This window comes from Leptonotus elevatus, chromosome 21 (genome assembly GCF_054856555.1).
Source record: "Leptonotus elevatus isolate MCC_2025b chromosome 21, RoL_Lele_1.0, whole genome shotgun sequence".
Classification (NCBI taxonomy): Eukaryota; Metazoa; Chordata; class Actinopteri; order Syngnathiformes; family Syngnathidae; genus Leptonotus; species Leptonotus elevatus.
Window position 1 is genome coordinate 820,127 of NC_141259.1, and position 24,466 is coordinate 844,592.

The 24,466-nt window shown below is 38.0% G+C and overlaps 1 protein-coding gene and 1 long non-coding RNA gene across 3 annotated transcripts in view; one reads left to right on the top strand and one right to left on the bottom strand.

Moving 5' to 3' along the window:
- The first annotated feature begins 6,126 nt into the window (after window positions 1-6,126).
- The window catches only part of LOC147155504 (uncharacterized), a 32,259-nt gene continuing 13,919 nt past the window's right edge, over window positions 6,127-24,466 (top strand). Inside the window, exons 1-4 of one of the 2 annotated variants that reach the window (XM_086066367.1) lie at window positions 6,127-6,321; window positions 16,052-16,109; window positions 21,984-22,092; window positions 22,418-22,537. In XM_086066367.1, the coding sequence (XP_085922493.1) occupies window positions 22,006-22,092; window positions 22,418-22,537 (207 nt within the window). In that variant the 5' untranslated portion in view covers window positions 6,127-6,321; window positions 16,052-16,109; window positions 21,984-22,005. Of the gene's footprint in view, window positions 6,322-15,863; window positions 16,110-21,983; window positions 22,093-22,417; window positions 22,538-24,466 lie in introns of those variants that run through there. The other variant, XM_086066366.1, reaches the window with a different exon arrangement.
- On the bottom strand, window positions 12,834-15,614 carry LOC147155505 (uncharacterized). Its single transcript, XR_015092156.1, has 3 exons — window positions 15,272-15,614; window positions 14,899-15,055; window positions 12,834-13,102 (listed from the first exon to the last, which is right to left on the bottom strand). It is a non-coding gene; the product is annotated as an uncharacterized LOC147155505 (long non-coding RNA).

A 24,466-nucleotide genomic window follows, 5' to 3' on the forward strand; every position in this document is an offset into this window, starting at 1 on the left:
GCTATAAGCTAGGAATTGTTTGTATCTTACTAGGATGCACTGCTCAGCAGTACCATAATTAGCCTGCTCCTTTATTCTACCTAATCACAGGCAAGCACGCTTGATCCTCAGGGTCATTCAGACTGCTTTTGTTTTCATCTATTAAAATGTTAAATTCAAAGCCAATATTGATGTAAAATCCATGCTTCTTTTGAGATTTCAAGGTAAATGTGTAAATACAATTCATTTTTTTCATTTTTTTCTTGAGAGAGCTCAGTATTGTTCATTCGGTAATCTTACCGATTCGACATGTCATCATCATTGCAGTATAAAGCTTGGGGACCTGGGGGCGGCTGGGGCTGGGTTGGGGGTGGATGGGGGGCGAGGGGGTCTTGGGGGGAGCGGGGGCTGTGGACCGGTGGGGTGCCTGGCGGTCCTGCAGTGCCCCGTCCTGCTGCGTTGAGTTGGGGGCGCGGGCCGTGTTGAGGTGGGGGGCGCTTCTGCTCCTGGGTTTGCTCTCCGGCCGTTAGCCCTGGCGGGGCCCGGGGGTCGTCCTTTGGCGCTGCCGCGGCTTGGGGGGCCCTGAGGTGTTGCGCTTGCTCTGTCCTGGCAGGGGTCGACGGCTCCCCTCTTTGGTGGAGATTTTCATGCATGCCAGATCCACCACACCAGCATCTATCGAAACTCAGACACAATCTGCTTCTCCCTCAGGTCATTGAATCGGTGGAGGCTGGTGTCTGTGGATCTCACTCTGCTTCGTCTGTCCTTCCTTCCTTTCCTCAGTCTCTCCTTTGGTCTCTTGAGGTCTCCCTGATTTGTTGGAATTTAGATGTTTCTGGGGTTGGTGAAGAACTCTGGTTGGTGGCCCTGTGGGTGGTGTCTGGTCGGTGCTGGATTTCACTTTCCTTTCTTTTCTTTGGTCCTTCCTCGGGTCTCCTGACGGCGGTGTTCGGTTTAGGTGAACGGTATGGGATTTTTTAAATAGGTTTTTAGTGAACTAACGAATACACACACACTCGCACGCACGCACGCACGCACGCGCACATACACATACTCAGCCACATACAAAATAATAAAAATAATAAAAATAAAATAAAAAAAGAGCAATGATGATAACATTACCGAATGAACAATACTGAGCTCTTAAAAAAATTAAAAAAGAAGAAAAAAAGAAGAAAAAGAGGGTCAGGAAGGGCATCCGACGTAAAAACGTTGGCCAAATTCAAACATGCGAATCAAATATATGATTTCCATACCCCGCCATCAGTGCTGTTGACCTACAGGGTGCCGGTGGAAATTGGACTACTGTTGGTCAAAGAAGGAGAGGAGGATGGTCTGTTCGTAGGAAGAAAGAGAAGACGAACACCAAGAGTCTAGGACAGAGAGTAGGGACATTGAATGTTGGAACTATGACAGGAAAAGGTAGAGAGCTAGTTGACATGATGCAGAGGAGGAAGGTGGACATACTGTGTGTTCAGGGTACCGGGTGGAAAGGGAGCAAAGCTAGAAGTTTAGGAGCAGGGCTCAAGTTATTCTATCATGGTGTAGATAGGAAGAGAATTGGAGTAGGAGTTATCGTGAAGGAGGAGTTTGTTAGGAACGTCCTGGGGGTAAAAAGAGTGTCAGAGCCTGAAGGTAGGACTCGAAGGTCTGATGATCAATGTTGTTAGTTGGTGTGTGTATTTTCAAAAAAAAATTGCATTTTTGCTCAATAGCTTACAGGTCATGTGACCTATTGACCCCAAATCAGTGCTGCATCATAGTGGCATGTCTGCTGGATGTTGCACACCAATTATTTTTTCATTTTAGATCTCTTATTTTTAATGATTTTTTCCCCTTCTAAAATTTGCATTTTTGCTCAATAGCTTCTAGGTCATGTGACCTATTGACCCCAAATCAGTGCTGCATGGTAGTGACATGTCTGCTAGATGCTGCACACCTTTTAATTTTTAATATTAGGTCTCCACTTATTTTTGATGATTTTTTTTCAACAAAAATGTGCATTTTTGCTCAATAGCTTCCAGGTCATCTGACCTATTGACCCCAAATCAGTGCTGCATCATAGTGGCATGTTTGATGGATGTTCCACACCTCTTATTTTTTTATTTTAGGTCTCCAGTTAGTTTTAATGAATTTTTTTTCAACAAAATGTTTGCATTTTTGCTCAATAGATTCCAGGTCATGTGACCTATTGACCCAAAATCAATGCTGCATGGTAGTGGCATGTCTGGTGGATGTTGCACACCTCTTATTATTTTCATTTTAGATTTCCTCTTATTTGTAATGATTTTTTTCCTGCAAAAATTAGCATTTTTGCTCAATAGCTTCCAGATCATGTGACCTATTGACCCCAAATCAGTGCTGCATCATAGTGGCATGTCGGCTAGATGATGCACACCTCTTTTTTTTTTATTTTATTCAACCTTTCTCTCATTTTCAATGGACTTAATACTGTACAAAACAACGTTCCAGCTCAATACCAGGTCATGGAACCCATTTACCCTAAAAGAGTGCATACCCAATGAAACGTGAATTAGTGATTTATTAAACTAAATAAACTGTTTTCCATTTAAAAAAAGAAAAAAATTATATTTTGAACTGCTTGTCATAACATTTTATTTGAAAATCAGATTTTTATTTTGAAAACCAGATGTCGTTCTCCGTGTCAGCGTCACTTTGCGCATTTTACCATTAATCCTATAAAGGGGCAAACAGAAAGGGCAAACTTGACATGAACAGCGGCTGGCTTGACTCCATAAAAAGAGGCGGCTAGCTTTACCGCAGTGACGAGGCGATGGAGTCGGGGTCTGTCAGGAGTACCAAACTAAATAAAATGAGTAGTAGTAGTTATATAACATTTGTATGTGAATGATGCAAACCTACAGTTGGGCAGTTTTCTGACGTAAATCAATAATTAAACATGTCTATAAATATGCAGAATTATAAACTGAAGATTTATCACCATACTCTCTTAAATAAAAGTGTACAAAAGTTTTTCAGAGCAAGTGGAAGTTGATGATTTTGAGCAGGAAATTGAGTAGTAGTTATGGCAATGATTTTTGCCATGATAGCAGTAAGCACTGCATATTTCATAGCACAGGTGATTTATTTAATATATTATTGACTATTTTAGCCCGCAACAATCAGAAAAGTTGCCCGTGAAATCCTGGAGGGACTGGCTAGGACTTTCTACAAATTGCCTATAGATAACATATATGCCACAAATCACCATATATCCAGGGGTTGCACGCCTGAAAAGTTTAACATTACTGCCTCTCTTCAATATTGTTGGGAAAAGTTGTACATTGAATATTGATTGGAACCAGGACTAATGGTCACTTTCTCTGGTCATCAATCATTTATGTTTTAGTACTGTTTGTCGTTTACTAGGTTCGATGGTAGTCCGCTAACTTCAAAAGAAATCCCCCTCCATGCCAACCCCGAACACAAATGAAGTGCTGTGATAATCGATAGTGTTGCTTTAGTATAGTTTGGTAACAGAATAACAGTACAGTACAGTACAGTACATCACAGTAACACTTGAAATGTTATTGTGCGTAGGAGGTTGCAATGTTAACATGATGAATGATGATCATTACTAAACACTGTAGAAGCCACGGAACGGAGTGCTTGTATTTTACATGCTTGATTCGGCTCAGTCAGTCGAGTAACGAAGTTGTACATTTTATCATCTGCCTATCAGTTAAAAAATGCAAATAACTATGCACATAATGTGTACCTTCTTAAATTAATACTTTTTTTGGTACTGTTCTTCTTCTCTTTTTTTTTACTGTGGGACTACTACTCGAAGGACATTTCTGGCAAAGTTATATGTAATATTTGTGCAACCAGTGCCGCCGCTACTCTTTGGGTGCCCTAAGCTTTAAAGTGTGATGATGCCCCCCAATTTTTTGATTTTTTTTTTTTTGCGGGGTGGGGGGCATTTCTCATTTCCCATATCTCATGCAAAGATAATAGTTTACAGGGCTTAAAAACCCAACTCCAACCTTTTGTTGCGCCACATACTGGTTCAAACAAGTTTTTGCAGATCAGCAATCATTCGTAATTCACACGGGTTGGGGTGATCAAAAGATGTCACGATTGATTGCTGCTTTGGTCTGGTGACTGCATGGCGACTTAGTAGCGGCTAAACTGCTAATGGTACGTTGGGAGCCTGTGCATGCTTTCCACATGTTGCTCCACTAGCTTGTTCTAATGATTTAACAGGATTGTTGTGTTAACTGTTTTTTAGTACTTACCTTGCACAACGTATTCATTTACTTCACGAAATACCACCAAAAAAATTACCGGGAAGAACAATCTTGTCTAAACTGTTTAATCTTGAAAAGATGATGCCTCGTGATGGCTTGTTTAGCTGCGCATTCTGTCATTGTTTATTTCTTGTTTCGTTTACTTTCTGTTTACGTCTTCAACTTGCTAAACGCAGAAGAGAAAGAAAACCTGCTTTGATTGGCTGATGTCACTCAAATTTCCATCGGAGGTTACTATGATATCACCCCAGTCAGAAAATTTGGTGTGGCCCAGTGGTGGGCCACACAACCCACTGCACTTGGCCCACATACCTCAATGAATTACGGACATTTAGTGGGCCACATCTGGCATCCACCTGTGGGCCACATGTAGCCCACATAAGGCCTACATCTAAGCCAAATTGTAAAACTATAGCTGGCCCTATTTTGGGCCACATCCGGCATCCACCATGTGAGCCACATAAGGCCCACATCTAAGCCAAATCGTACAACCATAACACATTATTGCAAAGAAAATGTTAGGGTTGACTTGACTTCCCTTTTAATACAATTTTAACGTTATGCCAAATTGCCAATAATGTCGTAAATGTATTGCTTAATTTTTTTCTGGGAGAATATATTGAAAATGCATTGTTTATTATATACTTTGTTTGTAGTAAATCATGAGGTTGATGTAAAAGTTTACCTTATCTTTAAAAGGATACTTGACTCTGTGAGCCATTTTTGACAGCGAAAAGTTCATATTTTGTCCAGAATTAATTTAATAACTTCATCATTTTTGACCAAACCCAGAATTTTTTTTTAGCCGTGATTGGTCATTCGTCCTTCCTCAGCACAGGTGATGTCATCTTCAGTCTGTAGCAAGTGGACAAAATAGTTTTTAAAGGTAGTATTTGTACATGAAAGCTAATCACATTAATTATACTCAAAAAAAAATTAACTTTTTACTGCTGAAAATGGTTCAATGAGTCAAGTATCCCTAGTAGAAAGTAGAAATAAAATGCATGAAGTTTATGCATGCTTTTGGAATATTTTGTGTGTGTTTAAGAGTGCTTCAAGAGACCTGATTTAAGTGTTTGTTTTTAGTGTACTTTTTTAACTAAAGTCTTATTCTAAGCTGTTTTTGCTTAAATATTTTACAATTAAGGTAGTATTTCTTGTAACCAGCTGAAACTAGAAACCAAATGTTCTGAAGAAAATATGTCCTATTAAGAAAATAAACATATTTTAATAATGCTGAAATTGTTGTGGAGTCTTTTTTTTTCTCATTATTATTTAAATGTGATATCAGAAACCAGTTGTCTGACCCAGTGTAGGGCCCCAGTAGGGTCAGCTATGGTTATAGAAAGGCCCACATTCGGAATGCCGGACGTGGCCCAACATAGGGCCAGCTATGTTTATACGATTTGGCTTAGATGCGGGCCAGATGTGGCCCACTAAAGGACCGTAATTCATTGAGGTATGTGGGCCAAATGCAAGTGGGTTGTGTGGCCCACCACTGGGCCACACCCAATTTGCTGACTGATACATTGAATGAGTTTTTTCTATGTAGGCTATATTTGAAATATCCAACTGTGTGAGTGGCAGACTTGTGGAGTAACGGAATACATGTACCGCCGTTATGTAATCAGATTACAAACTATATTCTGTTACAGTTACAGGAAATAACATATAATCAGATTACAGGTACATTTAATAAAAATGGGGATTACTTTGAGGGATTACAATTTCTACGATCAGAGAGAGTGCGAAAGAGAGAGGAGGGTGAGGGTGAGAGAAAGAGAGAGAGAGAAAGATTGAGAGAGACTGAGAGAGAGAGACAGAGCAGGAGAGCGCGCATGCACGCCCACGCGAGTGGGACCGTTGCTACATGCCGGGGTGGTGGGGACGAACGAACTGACTAGTCGTGTCCTCCACACGCAGGCAGTTTGAAAAAGTGGAGGAAATGGCGACCGGTATTCACTGGAACTTACTCGTCTTGCTGAAGGAGCGAAAGTTTGAGCTGAGAGTCCAGCGGCATGCTACGCGCTGCAGCTTCTTGCTAGCTAACCCGCTAGCCTACAACCATAATGTGAGTTACACGTTCCAAAAAAATCTTCTTCCCACCAATTCACTATTTAAACATCATACACATCATATACACGGCTAAACTTGTGACTGGGATAAAAGTTCATTTTGCAGTTGATGTGTTTGCAATTGACACATTGTCATCCTCATTGGATCTATCTATCTGTCTGTTTGTCTGTCTGTCCGTCCGTCCGTCCGTCCGCCCACCCTCCCGCTAACTAATTTTTTTAGCAGGTAACTTGTAACGGAATACATTTTAAAAGTAACCCTCCCAACCCTGGTTAGTGGTCATTGAACGCACCAAGAGTTTACTGCTGAACGTCAATGACGTGCTTGGTTTTCTTTTGCTAATCTCCACTCATCTCTGGATTGTAGAATGTAAGCACTTTTTTCCCCCTAAACCTTGTTTATGTAACTGATAATCACAATACATGGGTTCTCCATGTCATTAAATGAAAACAAACGTAGTAATGTCGCATACAATGCATGCGCGACGAGTGATACTCCCTCCGGCACGGGTGCTCACGGATGCAACATGTCAAGTGCATGCTTGCGCCGTGCCCACAGGCAAATGGGGCCCCACACGCATAGCCGTTTGTTGCTATACGCCAAGAAGGCGGCAAGCCACCAGGGGGCTCTATGTGTAGTCTTACTTGAGGACAGAGAAGTACTTGTACTTTGTTACTGTACTTAAGTACCGGTAGTTTTTCAAATATCTGTACTATACTTGAATATTTTTTTATTCTGGTGACTTTTTACTTTTACTTCTTACTTTTCAAACGCAAATATATGAACTTTTTACATTTTGAAATGGGGTCGTTACTTTTGGGGTGCGTGACGACACAACATAAGAGACACAAAGCTCACGGGCCGTGCACCGGAAACCAGACGATTTGCTAGTCAACGATCACATGCACGTTTGTCAATATGGAGGAAAATGAGCTCCCTATTGGCGCCAGTTTTGAAGGATTACTCAACAGGAAGTCAGACTCTTGCTCCACCCCTCACTCAGATTTGAAATCAGCGCTCAAAAGGGGTGTTGCCTGGAGGACCGTTGAGTTGCGAATGGGGGGAGGTTGGGGACGTGATTAACAGCAGCAACTCACTAAGATTTAAGGAGGTGTGTACGAGAATGCGCCGGTGGGTGGCGGGGGGCGACTACGTCATGCGGAACAAGTGACGTAGTATGTATCGTCTCGTGTAATAAGAGAACAAACAGCCAAATTGTGTTCATCTCGGTGTTTAACCTTAAGATGGCACCAAACATGGTTTTTGCCCCCAAATCAAGCTTTAAAAAAAACATGTACTAAAATGTAAAAATAATGACCAGGACACGTAGACAGCAATTGTAGACACCAGTTTATACAGTTTATCAGCAAAAAAAAAAATTAAGTGTTGAGTTGTGCTTTAAAGCGTCTCACAGGGAATGGATCAGGAAGTGGTGATCGTGTTTACTGGAAGACTTAATAACATTTACAAAGCGTGTGAGCTGTCAGTCATGCCAACTACTAGAGTTTAATCATCTGGGAGCTAAATGTTTTACTATCCTGTCACCCACACTTTTGCTCAACTTGTCACCGGGAATAATAATTCAAAAAACAAACAAACAAAAAAAACGCCATCGGCTTCATAAAACAGAAAAAAAGTGTTCAAAAATTACAAAACCATGCAAATATAAAAATACAAAAATACCAACAACAACAACAACAAAACGCGCCAGACTACCGTATATATCGAATGCTGAAAGCCAGTTGGGTATTCTGCCACTCATTCTAAGTTTGCTCGCATCCATTCCCAAAACATAGAAAACCTGCTTCTGTTGAGGCTGAATACATTTTTGGGGTAGTTTTTATTTTTGAATATGGTCCCAATCCCGTCATTGTTTATACAAACCCAATTCCCAAAAAGTTGGGACACTATACAAATTGTGAATAAAAACTGAATGCAATTATGTGGAAGTGTCAAATGTCAATATTTTGTTCAGAATAGAACATAGATGACAGGTCAAAAGTTTAAACTGAGAAAATGTATAATTTTAAGGGAACAATATGCTGATTTTAAATTTCATGGAGCCAACAAATCAAAAAAAAAAAGTTGGGACAGGTAGCAATAAGAGGCTGGAAAAGTAAATTGCACTTATAAAAAAAACTGCTGGAAGACCAGTTACCACTAATGAGGTCCATTGGCAACTTGATTGGAGTATAAAAAGAGCTTCTCGGAGTGGCAGTGTCTCTCAAAAGCAAAGATGGGTTGAGAATAACCAATTCCTCCAATGTTGCACAGAAAGATAGTGGAGAAATATCAGAAAGGTGTTTACTTGCGAAAAATTGCAAAAAGGGTGAAGTAATCATCATCTACAGTGGATAACATCATCCAAAGATTCAGAGAATCTGGAACAATCTCTGTGTGTAAGGGTCAAGGTCGAAAACTCATACTGGATGCCCATGATCTTTGGGCCCTTAAACGGCACTGCACCGCAAACAGGAATGCTTACTGTAAGGGAAATCACAGAAAGGGCTCAGCAATACTTCCAGAAAACACAATCCACCGTGCCAGCCGCCGTTGCCAGATGAAACTCTACAGTACAAAGAAGAAGCCATTTCTAAAGCAGACCAAGGAGCGCAAGTGTTTCTCTGGGCCAGGGGTTATTTAAAATGGAGTGTGGCAAAGTGGAAACCTGTTTTGTGGTCAGACGAATCACGATTCGAAATTATTTGTGGAAAACTGGGGCGCTATATCATACTGACTAAAGAGGACAAGGACAACCCAAGTTGTTATCAGCACTCAGATTATAAGCCTGCATCTGTGATTGTATAGGGTTGCATGAGTGCGTGTGGCATGGGCATCTTCCACATTTGGAAAGGCATCGTCAATGCAGAAAGGTATATTCAGATTCGAGAACAACATATGCTCCCATCCAGGCATCATCACTTTCAGAGAAGATCTTGCATTTCTTAACACGATAATGCCAGACCACATGCAGCACCAATTATAACATCATGGCTGCGTAGGGAAAGGATCCGGGTATTGAAATGGCCAGCCTGCAGTCCACTTCTTTCACTTTGTTTTGTGAAAAACACAACTTCACCTTTTTATTTTTTATACAGGCTCGTGAGTGGTCGGCGGCAACAATGAATACACAGAGACTTGATATACTTTTGCTTGAACAAATGTGTCTTTTATTCCCCGCATATAGCAATCAACATTTATACTGTGCTAGGATAATCGTACGTTTTATCCCCCGCAAACAGTAATCAACACCTGCGCTTTGCTAGAATGATTATACCTTTCATTCCCCGCAAACAGTAACAATCACAACTCTATTTGCTAGAATGGCTATACCTTTCAATCCCCGCAAACAGTCAATTTGCTAGAATGATTATACCTTTCATTCCCCGCAAACAGCAACAATCACGACTCTATTTGCTAGAATAATTATACATTTTATTCCCCGCAAACAGCAATCAATACACTACAACGTTAAGCAGCATAATATGATCATCATCAGCGCTTACCTTGACACTAGACCGGAGAGCCTACAGTCCGGTTAGAACGAGCTGCAAAACGGCTGGGCAATCGTACGTATTCCACAGCTGATTCTGTCCGGACCGCGTGCCGCTCCGTTTTTTATTCATTAGCAAAAAGCTGTGAGTGTGAGAAACTGGGCTGTCCAAGCCCTCTCCCAGGCACTCTCAAAAACATGTTTGCGAAGCAGGGAAGGCTGTAGTATAAACAACGAAGACTTCCCAGGCTGATCCCGCCCTTTATTTACAAATTGTTGGGCACCTGGATTCGTACAACAGTTCAGCACAACAACATATCCTTATATAAGAGGTTTCATGAGGACATATCAAACCATGGTTATTTTTCCCTTCACACTTATAGAGCACATTTGGCACATCATAAAGGGGAAGGTGCAACAAAGAAAGCCCAAGACAGTTGAACAGTTAGAGAGACGCGTGTTAGACAAGAATGGGACAGCATTCCTATTTCTAAACATAAGAAACTTGTCTCCTCGATCCCCAGACGTTTGCAGACTGTTGTAAGAAGAAGAGGGGATGTCTCACAGTGGTGAAAATGGCCTTGTCCCAACTTTTTTTTAGATTTGTTGACACCATGGAATTTAAAATCAACATAGTTTTCCCTTAAAATGTTTTAAATTTAAACTTTTGACTTTATAACTCTCACTCTTTATGTTCTATTCTGAATAAAATATTACAATTTGGCACTTCCACATAATTGCATTCAGTTTTTATTCACAATTTGTTTCCCAACTTTTTGGGATTGGGTTTGTACATAATGCTAGTAGTTTGGAGTGTTTTTACACTTTTTTTTTTGTTTGCACTTATATTTTCTAAGTGTTTTCAATGTTGAGAACACCAAATTCCCCAGGTGGTTATGAAAAATAGAATGGCAGCACTGGATATGCGGCTTGACAGGAGATTTGTTCTGTTGATCAGTATTCTGGGTTTAAGAAAAAATATATATATATATATATATTTTGAAAAGGGTCAATTTACTTTTACTTTTTTTTTTACTTAAGTACATTTTCAAGTTGGTATTTTTGTACTTTTACTTATGTAAGGGAGTGACTTCAGTACTTCTACTTTTATCAGAGTAGTTTTTTTGCACAAATAACAGTACTTTTGACATCTCTGCCTGAAGAAGATTAAAATGTCCTATCTTTATCTGTCTCTAATATTTGTTTATTACATCCATTAAAAAAAATAAACTTAGGATATACATAAAATAAACTGGCTGGTGTTTTTGTGTCACACAGTTAGGGACGTAGAGCAGAGTTTGGCGTAGAGTTTGGCAAATTAGCGACCCCCAAACAGCATCTTGCCTAGAGCCCCCATAAAGCTAGAAACGGACCTGCCCACATGGACGATTGTGCCCTACGCACTATGCGTACTCTGCGTATAGGGCGCGGCGGCCCTGTGTGCAACTTCACAAAGCCAAGGATCCGCTCAGCGGAAATCCAAAAACACCACGAACAACAAAAATTCACTCAGCCAACACTTACACAAATCCATCCATCCATCATCTACCGCTTATCCGGGGTCGGGTCGCGGGGCAACAGCTTTATCAGGGAAGCCCAGAAACTCATTTTGGACGTTTGTATCCGGGATCTTGTTCTTTCGGTCACACAGCTGTGACCATAAGTGAGGGTAGGAACGTAGATCGACCGGTAAATCGAGAGCTTTGCCTTTCGGCTCAGCTCCTTCTTCACCACAACGGACCGATACAGAGTCCGTATCACTGCAGACGCTGCAGCGATCCGCCTGTTGATCTCCCGCTCGAACCTACCCTCACTCGTGAACAAGACCACAAGATACTTGAACTCCTCCACTTGGGGCAGGATCTCATCTCCGACCCGGAGAGGGCACTCCACTCTTTTCCGATTGAGGAATATAGTCTCGGATTTGGAGGTGCTGATTTTCATTCCAACCACTTCACACTCGGCTGCGAACGGCTCCAGCAGTTGCTTACACAAATGTTTGACGAAAACAAAAAGTGGTCTCCAAACGATCCAAGGTCAAGAAAGATGGATAAACTCGTCATGGAAATGATTGCCACAGATGGCCTATGCCATTGTAGAAGGTGAGGGTTTTAAAAGATCATTGGCTATGGCAGAACACCGCTATACGCCTAAAAGTGAGAAGTAAAGTTGCAAATAGAGTAAAGAGTATTGGTGGAAAATGCCGGTAATAGCATTGCCTTTACCACCGCATACTCCATACGCCATCAACGTGTCTTTTTTTTTTTTCATCAACGTGTCTTAAGATGTCTTAATAAGCAAAATCAAGACATTTTGGTACATCAAGACGTCTTAAGACAAACATTTAAAGACACCTTTCCTTGACAGAGCAGCACATGGGATGCCCCCAAAGAGATTTTTGTGTCTTGAAGACATTGAATGTCTTAAAACAGTTTAAGACATATTTCCTTTGACTACATGCACATCTTAAGATGTCTTGAGACATAATACGGATGTCTCAAATAAAAAGTTAAGGTATCTTGTTTCAACTGCAGTATTATGATGATAATGATAATGATCTATTGATATTTTGCTGTAAAATCTTAAATAATGTTATTGCAGTGTCAAATAAAAAATACATGATTTTTCCTCAATATTTGACTGACATTATTTATAATTTTGAGTCCTGTGAATAATTAACTAAGCAAGTTATGAACAAAAAAGAATGTTGTTTCACATGGCACATGATATGGTGATTGCTCATTTGTTAACTCTACAAATCATAGGTCAAACAGTTTACCTGATTAAAAACAATAAACTACTTTGTATGCTTGTCACTTATAAGCTGCTTATATTTTCTTTACTATTGAAGATTTGAAAATAGAAGATGAAAATGGAGGAGCCTCCTCCGTTCCTGAGGTGTTCCATATGTCCTGTTTTTACCTGAACTGCAAAAGGCTTTATTATTGATGGGAAAATTGTGGAAAATTCATATGCAGAGTTTTCTAAAAATAAAAGACAAACTGCTTGGCACAATAATTTATTTTAATCTGTGACATGAACAAATGTAATGTCTCTTTGGACCAATCTGCAACTGCAACTTCCTTAATTGCCCACTAGACCGCAACATTGAGAGCCTGCAAGGCGATGTCCTGACCAGATTTGAAGGAATAAGAGGTTGGGTGGATTTGCTTTAGTGCAGCAAGTCTTTCCTCTGACAAAGAGCATTGGATGGCACATACGATGATCCCATGCACTGTTTACTGCCATGGTCCAAAGGGAGGGGCTCTTCAGATTGATGGATCTGGAATGTCAAATTAATTCATGAAAGCTACAGTAACTCCAAGAAAAAGAAAATGGACTAATATAAAGATTTAAAAAGGTCACAATGTTATACTTTCTTTTCCTCAAAATAGCATCTGTCAAAAAAAAAAAAAAAGGAACTTATCACATTGTATTAAAAAAAAATCTTGGGCGGTGTTTTACACAAAATTACATACACTACTCACAAAAAGTTAGGGATATTTGGCTTTTGGGTGAAATTTCAGTACGAGCCTAAAATGCATTCAAACCTTTACAGGTGAACTTAATGTGACCTTCTCTAAGCTTTTGAATGCACATGTTCAACTGTCAAATGTTTCAGTACTTTTTACACAAGTTGCTGTTTTCTAACAAAGAACTTAACGGCAAAATTCACAAATGACAATGCTCCAGCTCATGGAGGTGGCATCATCAGGTAACGGCTGTTGGAGACTGGTGTACCTCAAATGGAATGGCCTGCACTTTCTCCAGACCTGAATCCTATTGAAAACCTGTGAGATCAGCACAGTCACCTGAATCGTATTGAAAACCTGTGGGATCAGCACAGTCGCCGTGTAGAGGCTGGAAACTCTGCACCCCAGAACCTCAATGCCCTTCAAGAAGAGTACTATGCCATGCCTCAGCAGACAATGAATCGACTTGTGAATAGCATGAGACGTCGTTGTCAAGCTGTAATTGATGCTCAAGGGCACATGATAATTTATTGAGACGTTCAAATTTCTGGTTGTGGGGTACCCACCACTGTTGTTAACTTTTGTTTCAATCAATTGTTTGAGATGAGGAAATCACCAGTGCATCCTTCTACATAGAGATGCATTCCAGTGTGGTGGAACCACTCAAAATATCCTGCTTTCATGTATTAATATCACTGTAAAAGTCAAATATCCCTAACTTTTTGTGAGTTATGTATATATAATTATTCATACCCCTCGGCAAATTTTGCATATGTGGACATTTTATCATGACAAAATCCCAAAACACACATCACCGTGATTAAGAAATGGTTTGCAGACAAAAATATTAACGTTTTGCCCAGAGAATCCAGACTTGAATTCAGTTGAAAATCTGTGGAAGGAACTAAAAATCAGGGTGTGATGACAAGAAGAGCTCATCGCTAAAGATGAATGGGCAAAAATATCAGCCGAGTCATGCAATAAGCTGATCAGCAACTATAGGATGTGTTTCATTTGTTTATTAGCCAGTAAAGGCTTTTCTATTGATTTTTGAGAAGGGTAAGAATAATTTTGGATGTGCCACTTTCACTTCTAATATATATAAAAGCTGAGGAATAATTTTTTCCCCCCACAATGATGCCTCTTGTACAACATCCTATTATCTTATAGGAGACACCTGTGTCATTTCCAATCCAGGAAAAAATTGCTGGTTGAATACAAGTAACTTAAAAAATATATATTTGCTGGGGGTATAAATCATTTCTGGCTTGACTGTATATATATTAGTATAATAAAATTCTTCATTTGAACCTTTCTGTAAATTACTTCATTAGCCAGGATATCATGGAGCCATGAATTCCGACTATGATGAGATTAAACTGAATGAGCAAACAGAATGAAAATGTTTCATATGAACACCTCCATCAGACTAAAACGACCAAATCTGAATGCAATTTTGGATTCACTGGGGTGGAATAAACCTTTTGCACATTCAAACAAGTGTCATGTAAAAAGTTCAATCGGAATAGCCACGTCCAGTGTGCGCATGCTATGTCGTGACATACTGTAAATGCATAGAGATGTCGTAAAAATGGTGGTGTCTTACCAGAGCTCGTTTGTGATGGGAGAACTTGTTTTAAAGTACTTAAAATTGGAACTTGTTTTTAATCATGTTTTTAATCATGCCATGTTCATCCAATCCATGGAGTACACTGTAGTACTGACAGGTTACACTCCAAAGGTCTCTTCATAGCTGTTCCACCCTACATTTAAAAGAAGGAAGAGGATGTTATCGACATTTTTGTTTTGTTTTAAAAGTTTACAATTATTTACATCCATAAGCAGCATACTACTATAAAACATCTAGAACAATCTAAAATAATGGCTAAAATGATTTTAGAAACTTAGAAACTATTTTATTTATTTATTTTGTGCAGACAATCAGTTATATAATGCTCAAACACTCACATACAAATTACCTTTGGTTATGGACACTTTTCCCACCAATACAACTGCCATGACCTGTTTCTTGTACAAGCAGGGGTGTCCAAACTTTTGCCTCTGGGGGCCACATACAGAAAAATAGAAAGATGCAAGGAACACTTTTATATATGTTTTTCAATTTTAAATTATTAATGGTAAAACTAAATGGAGTCATTTTTGCATTGTTAAAATTTACGCAATGGCTAAGTTGGAATAACTTAAAGATAAATAGGTACCTCAGTTTATTAAGTTGGTCCAGCACTATTTTTTACAGTATATACTTAAATGGAGTAGTATCACACAATGAAAATTAAGTCAAAATTAATTCAGATTCTAGCGTGAAAAAAAATTACGTTGTTTGTAGTAAAGTGATCTTGTGTCATTTACACAATGAAAGAATTTAGTTGAAATAATTTAAACAGATGCATGCAAATTGTTACCTCAACTTGAGACAACTTTTCAGTTTTTAGAGTGTAGTAACTTTAGAATCACCAGCGTGTGTGTGTGTGTGTGGGGGGGGGGGGGGTTGCGTGTGTGCGTGCGTGTGTGCACTAGCCATATCAAAAACTGCCTGTACTCTCTCTGAACCAAGTACTTTTAGAGCCTTCCATTGTTTGTACACAGATATAAATTACATTTAGTTTGCTTCCTTTCCAGAAAAGCACATGACAGTCTTGGGATGTTTGCTTGCCTTCTGATGTGTTGGAGCATTTAGTTGTACATGGTTTGATGCATCATGAATGCAGCCCATTGCTTTTTTCTAATGTTCTTGGCAGGTGGTGTTACTGAGCTTTGCCTCGCTGGACCTTTGCATGCCCAATGTAAAGTACAATGGTAAGGTTTACTACTAATACTTTTTTTCTTTCTCTTTTTTAACATAATTAAATGAATCAATGTTGTTTATAGAACAAAATGCCTGTTGTAGCATACTGCTTATTATGTCTTGTGGTTAACTATGCAGTTCAGGGAAACAAAAGCGCTGTTTACAGTGAATTTAGTAATTACACGTTAAATACTTCCATGCTTTGTTTTGCATTCTACAGATATAATTTAGTTATGTGATAAAATTCCTTATCCTGTATGAATTGTGAAATTACACACTTGTTGAAACTTGATGTCCTTTTCTGTTTAGATTCTATCAAAATCAGGTGCTTTATTTTGTTGACCATTACAGTACATGCAGTGAAGTATGTGCCCTGCAACTGACTTGAGTCTGCAGTTCATCCATGACCTAAGCGGTGTAGAAAATAGATGGTCTTTTTATAGGGTGGCGCTAATGAGCAGAAGATGGAATCGACTAGCCACATAGCTGAAATTGTTTGAAAAAAATGTTTTGTTAACAAAATAAAATAAAAACGACATCTCATGTTTCGTAAAAAAAACTAAAACTCTAATTATATAGTGTATAGTATACAATTATAGTAAAAATGTCCTTTGTTTTCATCTTTGGCAATTAATATGATACAAGTTTTCATGTTCATTGTAACTGTAGTTATTTCAGTATTGCAGTACAATACACGTCCGTACATGAAAATGAAGTCAAACAGTTGTTTGAGAATTGTAGTTTACTTTACCTTATTACGCAATACTTAGTGACTTATTTAAAAAAAAAAACTTGAACTTGACATATACTCCATAAAAAAAAAAAAACTGAGAATAAAACTAAAACTAACAAAAACTAAACTAAATGAAGCATTTTGCAAAAATAAAAATAAACAAATCTTCTCTAAAAACTAATTAAAACTAACTGGATTTAAAAAGCAATGTCAGAGATAAAATAAAAATTATTATTACCCTGCACATTACTCATGCATATCAATTTGTGGAAAAATAATTACTGGCAATTCCTCAGTCCTGCTATTTAATGGTGTCACCCACAAGCAAAAAAAAGAAAAAATAATAATAATAATAAACAGAACAAGCAAGTTTACGCAGACGACAGGTAGCACTAATGTCATTTTAACACAAAGTATTCTTAATATATTGTGATCAAACCATACATTTTAATAACATTTTAAATCTCTAAATATTTATACATTGTTTGTGTTGATTGAAGTTTCATCTGATATTGTATATCAAATTAAAATAATTTGCAATCTGCATATATGATTGTCATTAACCAAATGCAGGGAATGTCAGCGCTATCTGACTGGGGCCGCAAAGTGCTTTGAGTTTTTTTATGCCAGTAAACGGGCAGCATTTTTCGCAGACAAATTTTTCAAGATGTCGGCGCTGTTGGACAATCTGCACTGGTATGCTGGATGGATAGTGCGTGGAGGATGGAATCATATGTGTGCCAAAAACAACGGAGGCGTACGTCCAAATAAAGTTTACACAAAATGTATTAAACTAAAAAAGAGAGCCAGCCGCCATTCTACGTCACTACGCACTGAATGCGTTGTGACATAAATAACAATGGCCACATACGTCCAAATAAAGTTTCTACAAAATGTATTCAACTGGAAATTATTTTTGAAAAACGAATCTCATAGTTATGTTAGTAACAACCAAATAAATAATACAGAGCAAACTTGTCATTACCATCGGGGTTCTTTTTAAGGGGCAGCCATTTTGTCACTTGCTGCCAACTAAAAATGACATCACAGTTGTTCAGGGCTTCACCTGTTTTCTGAAGTTGAGCTGTGACTGGTCATTACCTAAGTCCTTAGCAACTGTAATGCCATTTTCAGTCGACAGCAAGTGACAAAATGGCCACCGCAGAGTTGGATAAAGATGGATGGATTTTGCTGCTTAACTAATATCCCACATAACGCAATATTAATCAGAATACTGTGTCCAGACGAGTGGGGACACATACAACATATTATTGTAAAGATTTTTGTGGGTTGACTTCCCCTTTCAATCACATTCTCTTATTGAGCATTCGCAGTGCAAAATGTTCTTTGAGCAGAGGCCAGGTGGTCAAACACTGTAAACCTGGATAGGTAGGTCCTACGTTAAAACAAAAAAAGGGTTGCTTTAAATTTTGAAGTAATGAAGTGTTATGCAGACTGTGTTTATAGTACTTGTGCTCCTAATTGAATGGAGCATTTAGAAATAATGTAATTTAAAGTACTTAGTTCAAAAACAATCATTTAGTTTGTTAAGCATCTCTATTTCCAATTGAACCATTTTGTATATTTTAACTGGCCAAAATAACTATTTTTGTTCCAGAAACCTAAAATATGTTTTTAAATCAATATAGGCATGTAAAATTCATGTAACAATACAATCTTTTTTATTTTTATTGAACATATCTTTTTCTTTTCTTAAAAGAAAAGAAAAGAACCAAGGCCATGGACCAACTGGCGTATAGTGTGTACATTCCTCAGTAATGGCATTAAAAATTAACACAAAAAAAAGCTTTACAAATTGGTATCTTCCTCTTTTTATTACTGTGTTTCAGGTGCTCCAGTGCATGTTTGCAATCTTACCTTTCAAGTTCAACAGTGTTGATTGGAAAACAAAAAATAATTCTCTAAGATTTATGATGATTTGGTTCTTTAATAACACTACAAGTTATATTAATTATGTGACTGCTGCGGAGCAAAGCAGTAGCTGAGCTACTGCTTGCGGAGCAAAGCAGGCACATATTACTATCCTAGAAAATCGTGTTTATTATGGGACTGCTGCGGAGCAAAGCAGTAGCGGAGCTACTGCTTGCGGAGCAAAGCAGGCACATATTACTATCCTAGAAAATCATGTTTATTATTATGGGACTGCTGCGGAGCAAAGTAGTAGCGAGCTACTGCTTGCGAAGCAAAGCAGGCACATACATATTACTATCCTAGAAAAACGGGTTTATTATATATATTTAGTAAATCTTAATGGCTTTCCCTCTTATTAATAAGATTACCCGTTTGTATTGACGTCACTCTGCAGGTGTCATGTGATTACGTGATACGCGTGGCTAGTTCGGACTGACGCGGTCACGTGACGTACCGTGTCCAGTGCGGGCGGGTTAAAAGCGGAAGTAGTTGGCCACCGGTCGAGGTGAGAGTCGAGTGGCGCACGCTGTATTGTTGTACAAATAGAAAAGCCAAACACAAACTTTAAACTAATTTAACTGCAGGAGGGGACCAACGGAGAGCCGCGCGCTGAGCGAGCGGTACAGAGCATCGAGTGGGGTGCTGCTGTGTTGGGCTGGGGGGCGCGGACCGTGTTGGGCTCCTGGGATTGCTCCCTGGCCGGTGGCCCACGCGGGGCCCGGGGGTTGTGCCCTGGCGCTGCCGAGGCCTGGGGGGCTGTGCTTGCCCTGTCCTGGCCGGGGTCGGCGGCTCCCCTCTTTGGTGGGGGGTTTTCATGCATGCCAGATCCACCACACTAGCATCTACCGAAATTCAAACGCAATATGTTTCTTCCTCTGGTCGCTGAATCGGTGGAGGCTGATGTCTGTGGATCTTACTCTGCTTCATCTATCCTTCCTTTAGTATTTCCTTTGGTCTCTTGAGGTCTCTCTAATTTGTTGGAATTTATACGCTTATGGGGTTGGTGAAAGATTATGGTTTGTAACCCTGTGTGTAGTAGGTGGTGTCTGGTCGGTGCTAGATTGAACTTTTCTCTCTTTTCTTTGATTACTCCTCGGGTCTCCTGACAACTTCACGACTATCAGGATTATTAAGTATTCGGTTTAGGCGAAGGGTATGGAATTTTTAATAGGTTTAAGGTGAATTAATGAGCACAGACTCACACACACGCACACACGCACACACGAACACAACGCACAAAAAAAGAGAGAGCAATGATGATGACATGTTGAATCGGTAAGATTACTGAATGAACAATACTGAGCTCTCTGGAAAAAAAAAAAAAAAAAAAACGCGAAGCCACTGTGTATTTTTAGCAGCACAAACACTATCACAAGGGTAACAACACTTTAATATGGTCCGGTGGGTTGCGGACCATTGATTTAAGCAGTGTTAATTTTGACAAGAAATTTTAATTTAGTTTTAGTTATAGTCTTTTGACTAAGATGAATTCAAGTTTTAGTCATAATTTAGTCATCTGATTGTATTATAATTTTAATCCAGTTTTAGTCTACGAAAAAAGGGCAATTTTAATCAACTAAATTGACAGTTTAGTCGATATTTTCCTTCAGCATACATTTTAACTTTTATACAGAAAATTACAACACACCTATTTGTAACTGTAGTTTAACACACAAGACATTTAATATAATGGTATCTTTATTAATTGTTTCAATGAAACATGTTGAACTGACAATAATATAACTTTTTTCACCTAAATAAAAACAAGTGCATAATTGCTTGAGATTAATTTTACAGCTGCACAATGAATGGAAACATGTTTGAACATTAAAGTGCAGTGAACACTGAACAGTTTCTGAGTGTTTTTTTCATTGACGAAATTATCACTGGATTTAAGGCATCCATTTAATGGATTGAGTGCAAGGCCGGATCCACAATTTACTGGTCAAACGTTGATTTGGTCGTCCCATTTCATTGAGATCAATTTACATTTGTATTTATTCATTCTAAGACCTCCTAAAGTCATACTCTACAGCAGGCTTGCCCAATCCTGGTCCTCGAGGGCCGGAGCCCAGCAGGTTTTTAGATGTTTCCGTACTTTTTATAATCAGTTCATCAGCAAGCTCTTCAGAAGCCTGATAACGATCCTGATCTTTAGAATCAGATGCAAATTTCTAAAACCTGTTGGACTCTGACTTTCGAGGACTAGGATTGGGCAAGCCTGCTCGACAGGCAATGTTTTGCATTTTAGCAATTACAGTCATACAGTACAAGCAGATGTTAAAACTGTGTAATATGATTAAATATAATGTGATTAAATATGCATACACTCTCTCAAATAAGGAGGGGGAAAGCTAGTTCACTAACACAGAGATCATGTACGCGCATCTCATTCTTTGAATTTAAATAGCAAATAGTTGCACAAGAGAGAGCGGTTTGTTCCCTGAGCAACTGAGGAATGGGGTGGTGGAATTGATGGATGTATAGACTTACAAAGTTGAAAGTGCATGTGCAGTATTAATTCAGAGGCATAGTCACAGTTGGGCAACCAACCATTAACTGACTAATCTCCAAACTGATAAAGAGGATTTTACCCTCAAAGATGAATAAAATATTATAATTAAACTAGTGCTGTCAAAGTTAAAGCGTTTACTAATTAATTAATCACAAATAATCATTGCATTAATCATGTATTAACGCAGATTAATCACTATTAATTTTGACAGCGGATGGTTACGTTAAAGGTAGCACAGGTTGTGCTTGAGTAATAAACATAACTACATACATTTAAGTAAAGCATTTAATAAATGTTTGCCTATGATATTCAGAATAGTTGTTCATGTCAAACTATTGGGGTATTTTTTTTTCCATTTTTAAATTATGCAAGTAATTAACTGATTAGAAAACAAGGAGAATGAGCATGTGCAGTGGATCAAAAAATGTTGAACATTAACGTTAAAATTAAATGTAAAAAAAATTAACACATAACAAGTGCTCTTTAAATTTGGTGGGCAAAAAGTGTTGATTAAAATTTTTTTTTTTAATTAAGCAATTAATCGTGATTAATCAAAATTCTAAAATGTGATTAATCTGATTTTAAAAAATTATTGTTTGACAGCTCAAAATGAAACATTCATTTAAGATGTACATTGTTTCTATTTGGCACCTGTCAATGAAATGACTCATCCTTCAATAACAGTGGTTGTTGTACTCCATCCAGGTATTTTGGGATACCATGTCGAATGGTTTATAAATCCCTTGTTTTACAAATAAGGAAGTGGGAAACCATGGCTGGCTGCAGGCAGGGTGGACAGCGGTGCTTGTACAAGGTTTGTATGTATAATTGAGATAAATCAGTTCACAAAAGTAGATCCACAAGATTGTATTAATTTGTTAATACAAGGAAAATGCATTTGTTCTCAAAAAGTGGGGGGAAAAAACAATAACTTTCAGAATCTTAACTCTGTATAGTTGGGTAGATTTGATCACCTAGTTATTCAGATGGTATTAAGACACAGCAAATGTCCACCACTTTTACTTTTTCTAAAGATCATACTTATGTCATTACTTTAGTAATCCTTATGTATGTATAGCAGTGTAAGCTTTGTGATTGGTTCTTAATCATACTTGTGCTATTGTGCTTGTGCCTTCCAGTTACAGTCTGCCTCGATCCACTTTATAGCCGCCAAACACGTCTCTCCTGTTAAGAGATATACGGATGTCATTAATTTCCGCCTAGTTCCCTATTATTTCTACACCTTCTGTCATGTTTCGGTAAGTTTCCACTCACCTAGAAACAATTTAACAATGTCTGAAACTAGAGCTGAACTATTTTAGTAAAAAATTTAATTGCGATTTTTAGGACAAATACTGCAATTTCAATTTAATTAGCGATTTTCTTCACATTCATCTTTTTATTCACAATGTACAGTAACGTTTTCCAAATATGACTGAAAATGACATACCATCAAAGTATTAAAAGCTATTACTCGAATAATGCAGGAACACAAAAGAGGTTGTGTAAGAGGTAGTCCTTTAAAATGGTTCAAGTTAAGGCAAGACTTACAGTACTACATGGCGCCATGTTCAAATATGCAATTATGTGTAATAGGCTATGTAACCCAAAAATGTTTTACATTTTATACTAATGTACATGTTCTTTGTAAATAAATGTAATATTATGTGTAAATAATGATCTTCCCCATACTCCGATATTTTTGTTCTAGACTTAACTGCTTCAAACAGAGACTGAGGGCTTTGTGATATAGCGTGAAATTCATATCATGCTATTAACTCTTTTGGTCTTTTTACTGTAATGGTGAGTATAAAAGTGTAAAAATCATAATGGGAGTATTTGTGATTGGCGTAATTGGGAAAGGTACATATTGTTTGTTAAAAAGGGTCAGAAAGCATCATTCATTCTTCTCACTGTTTCTCATTTAAATCTTGCAGTTTTATGTTGGTTTATTATTTTTATTGAACATATAAACAAAGAAAACACAAAACACATAAAATATAAGTTAAAGTAAAAAAGAAAAACAAGAATAGGAAGAAAGAAAAGAGTTTATATGTTCAAGACGGGTAGGGGAAGTTAAAAACTTATCTAGTCCTACCCCTTATTCGTTTTATGTTGATAAAATGATAAGGTTATGTATTTCAACAAAATTAAATGTATAAACCTAGTCATATATACAAGTGCAATTTAACATACGCACATTTGCCAGCAACATATGTACATGAAATTCATAGGCATATACCATAATACATTTATGAATCATATCCTCATACTCACATGTGCAATTTTCATTACACTCATACTGATATATCCAAAGAAATTATAGCATATATACAATTTTAACAGGTCATATCTGGTTTAAGTAAATTTTTTAAACTTTGCTTTTAAACATTTTTTTTAATTCAGCAAGTGACTGACATCTTTTCAGGTCAGTTCCAAAATTATTCCACAAATTAACACCTTTTACAGAAACACACATTTGGTTAATATTTGTTCTTGTTTAAAAAAAAATTGGTACGCCCTTATGTTATAAGGACTCTCTCTCATGTCAAACAGCTTCTGAGTACTGTGGCAGAGTAGATTGTTGTGTACTTTATACATTATTTGAACAATTTTAAATTCAACTATGTCGTAAAATTTCATTGTATTTAATTTAATAAATAGAGAATTAGTTGGTTCTGTATATTTTGATCGATTAATAATTCTTATGGCTCTTTTTTGCAGTTTGAAAACAGGATCGGTATTTGTTTTATATGCGTTTGCCCAGATTTACACACAATAGGTCAGAAATGGTAATAATAATGAACAATATAATGTGTATAATGATTTCTTATTCAGGACATCCTTAGTTTTAGAGTATCACAATAATTGTTGACATTTTTCTTTTGAATTATCTATGTGTGACTTCCAACACAATTGTTGGAAAAATTGTATAATAAGTTATCACATGAATAAGCACTTTACTATTTGCTGCAATTGAAATGCTACACCCACACCAGATGTATGTTTTTTATCATTGTGATTCTAGTACCGCCTTTTGTTCCGCCTTCTAAACTTGTGAATAAATGTGCAGAGCAGGGAGGTGGAGGCAGGAAGTCCTTTGGTGCGGAGAGCATCCACTTACTCCTTTCTGCAGAAAGACAAACTTTGGTGTGGTCCTTGATTCCTATCTCACGGAGTTGCATGAT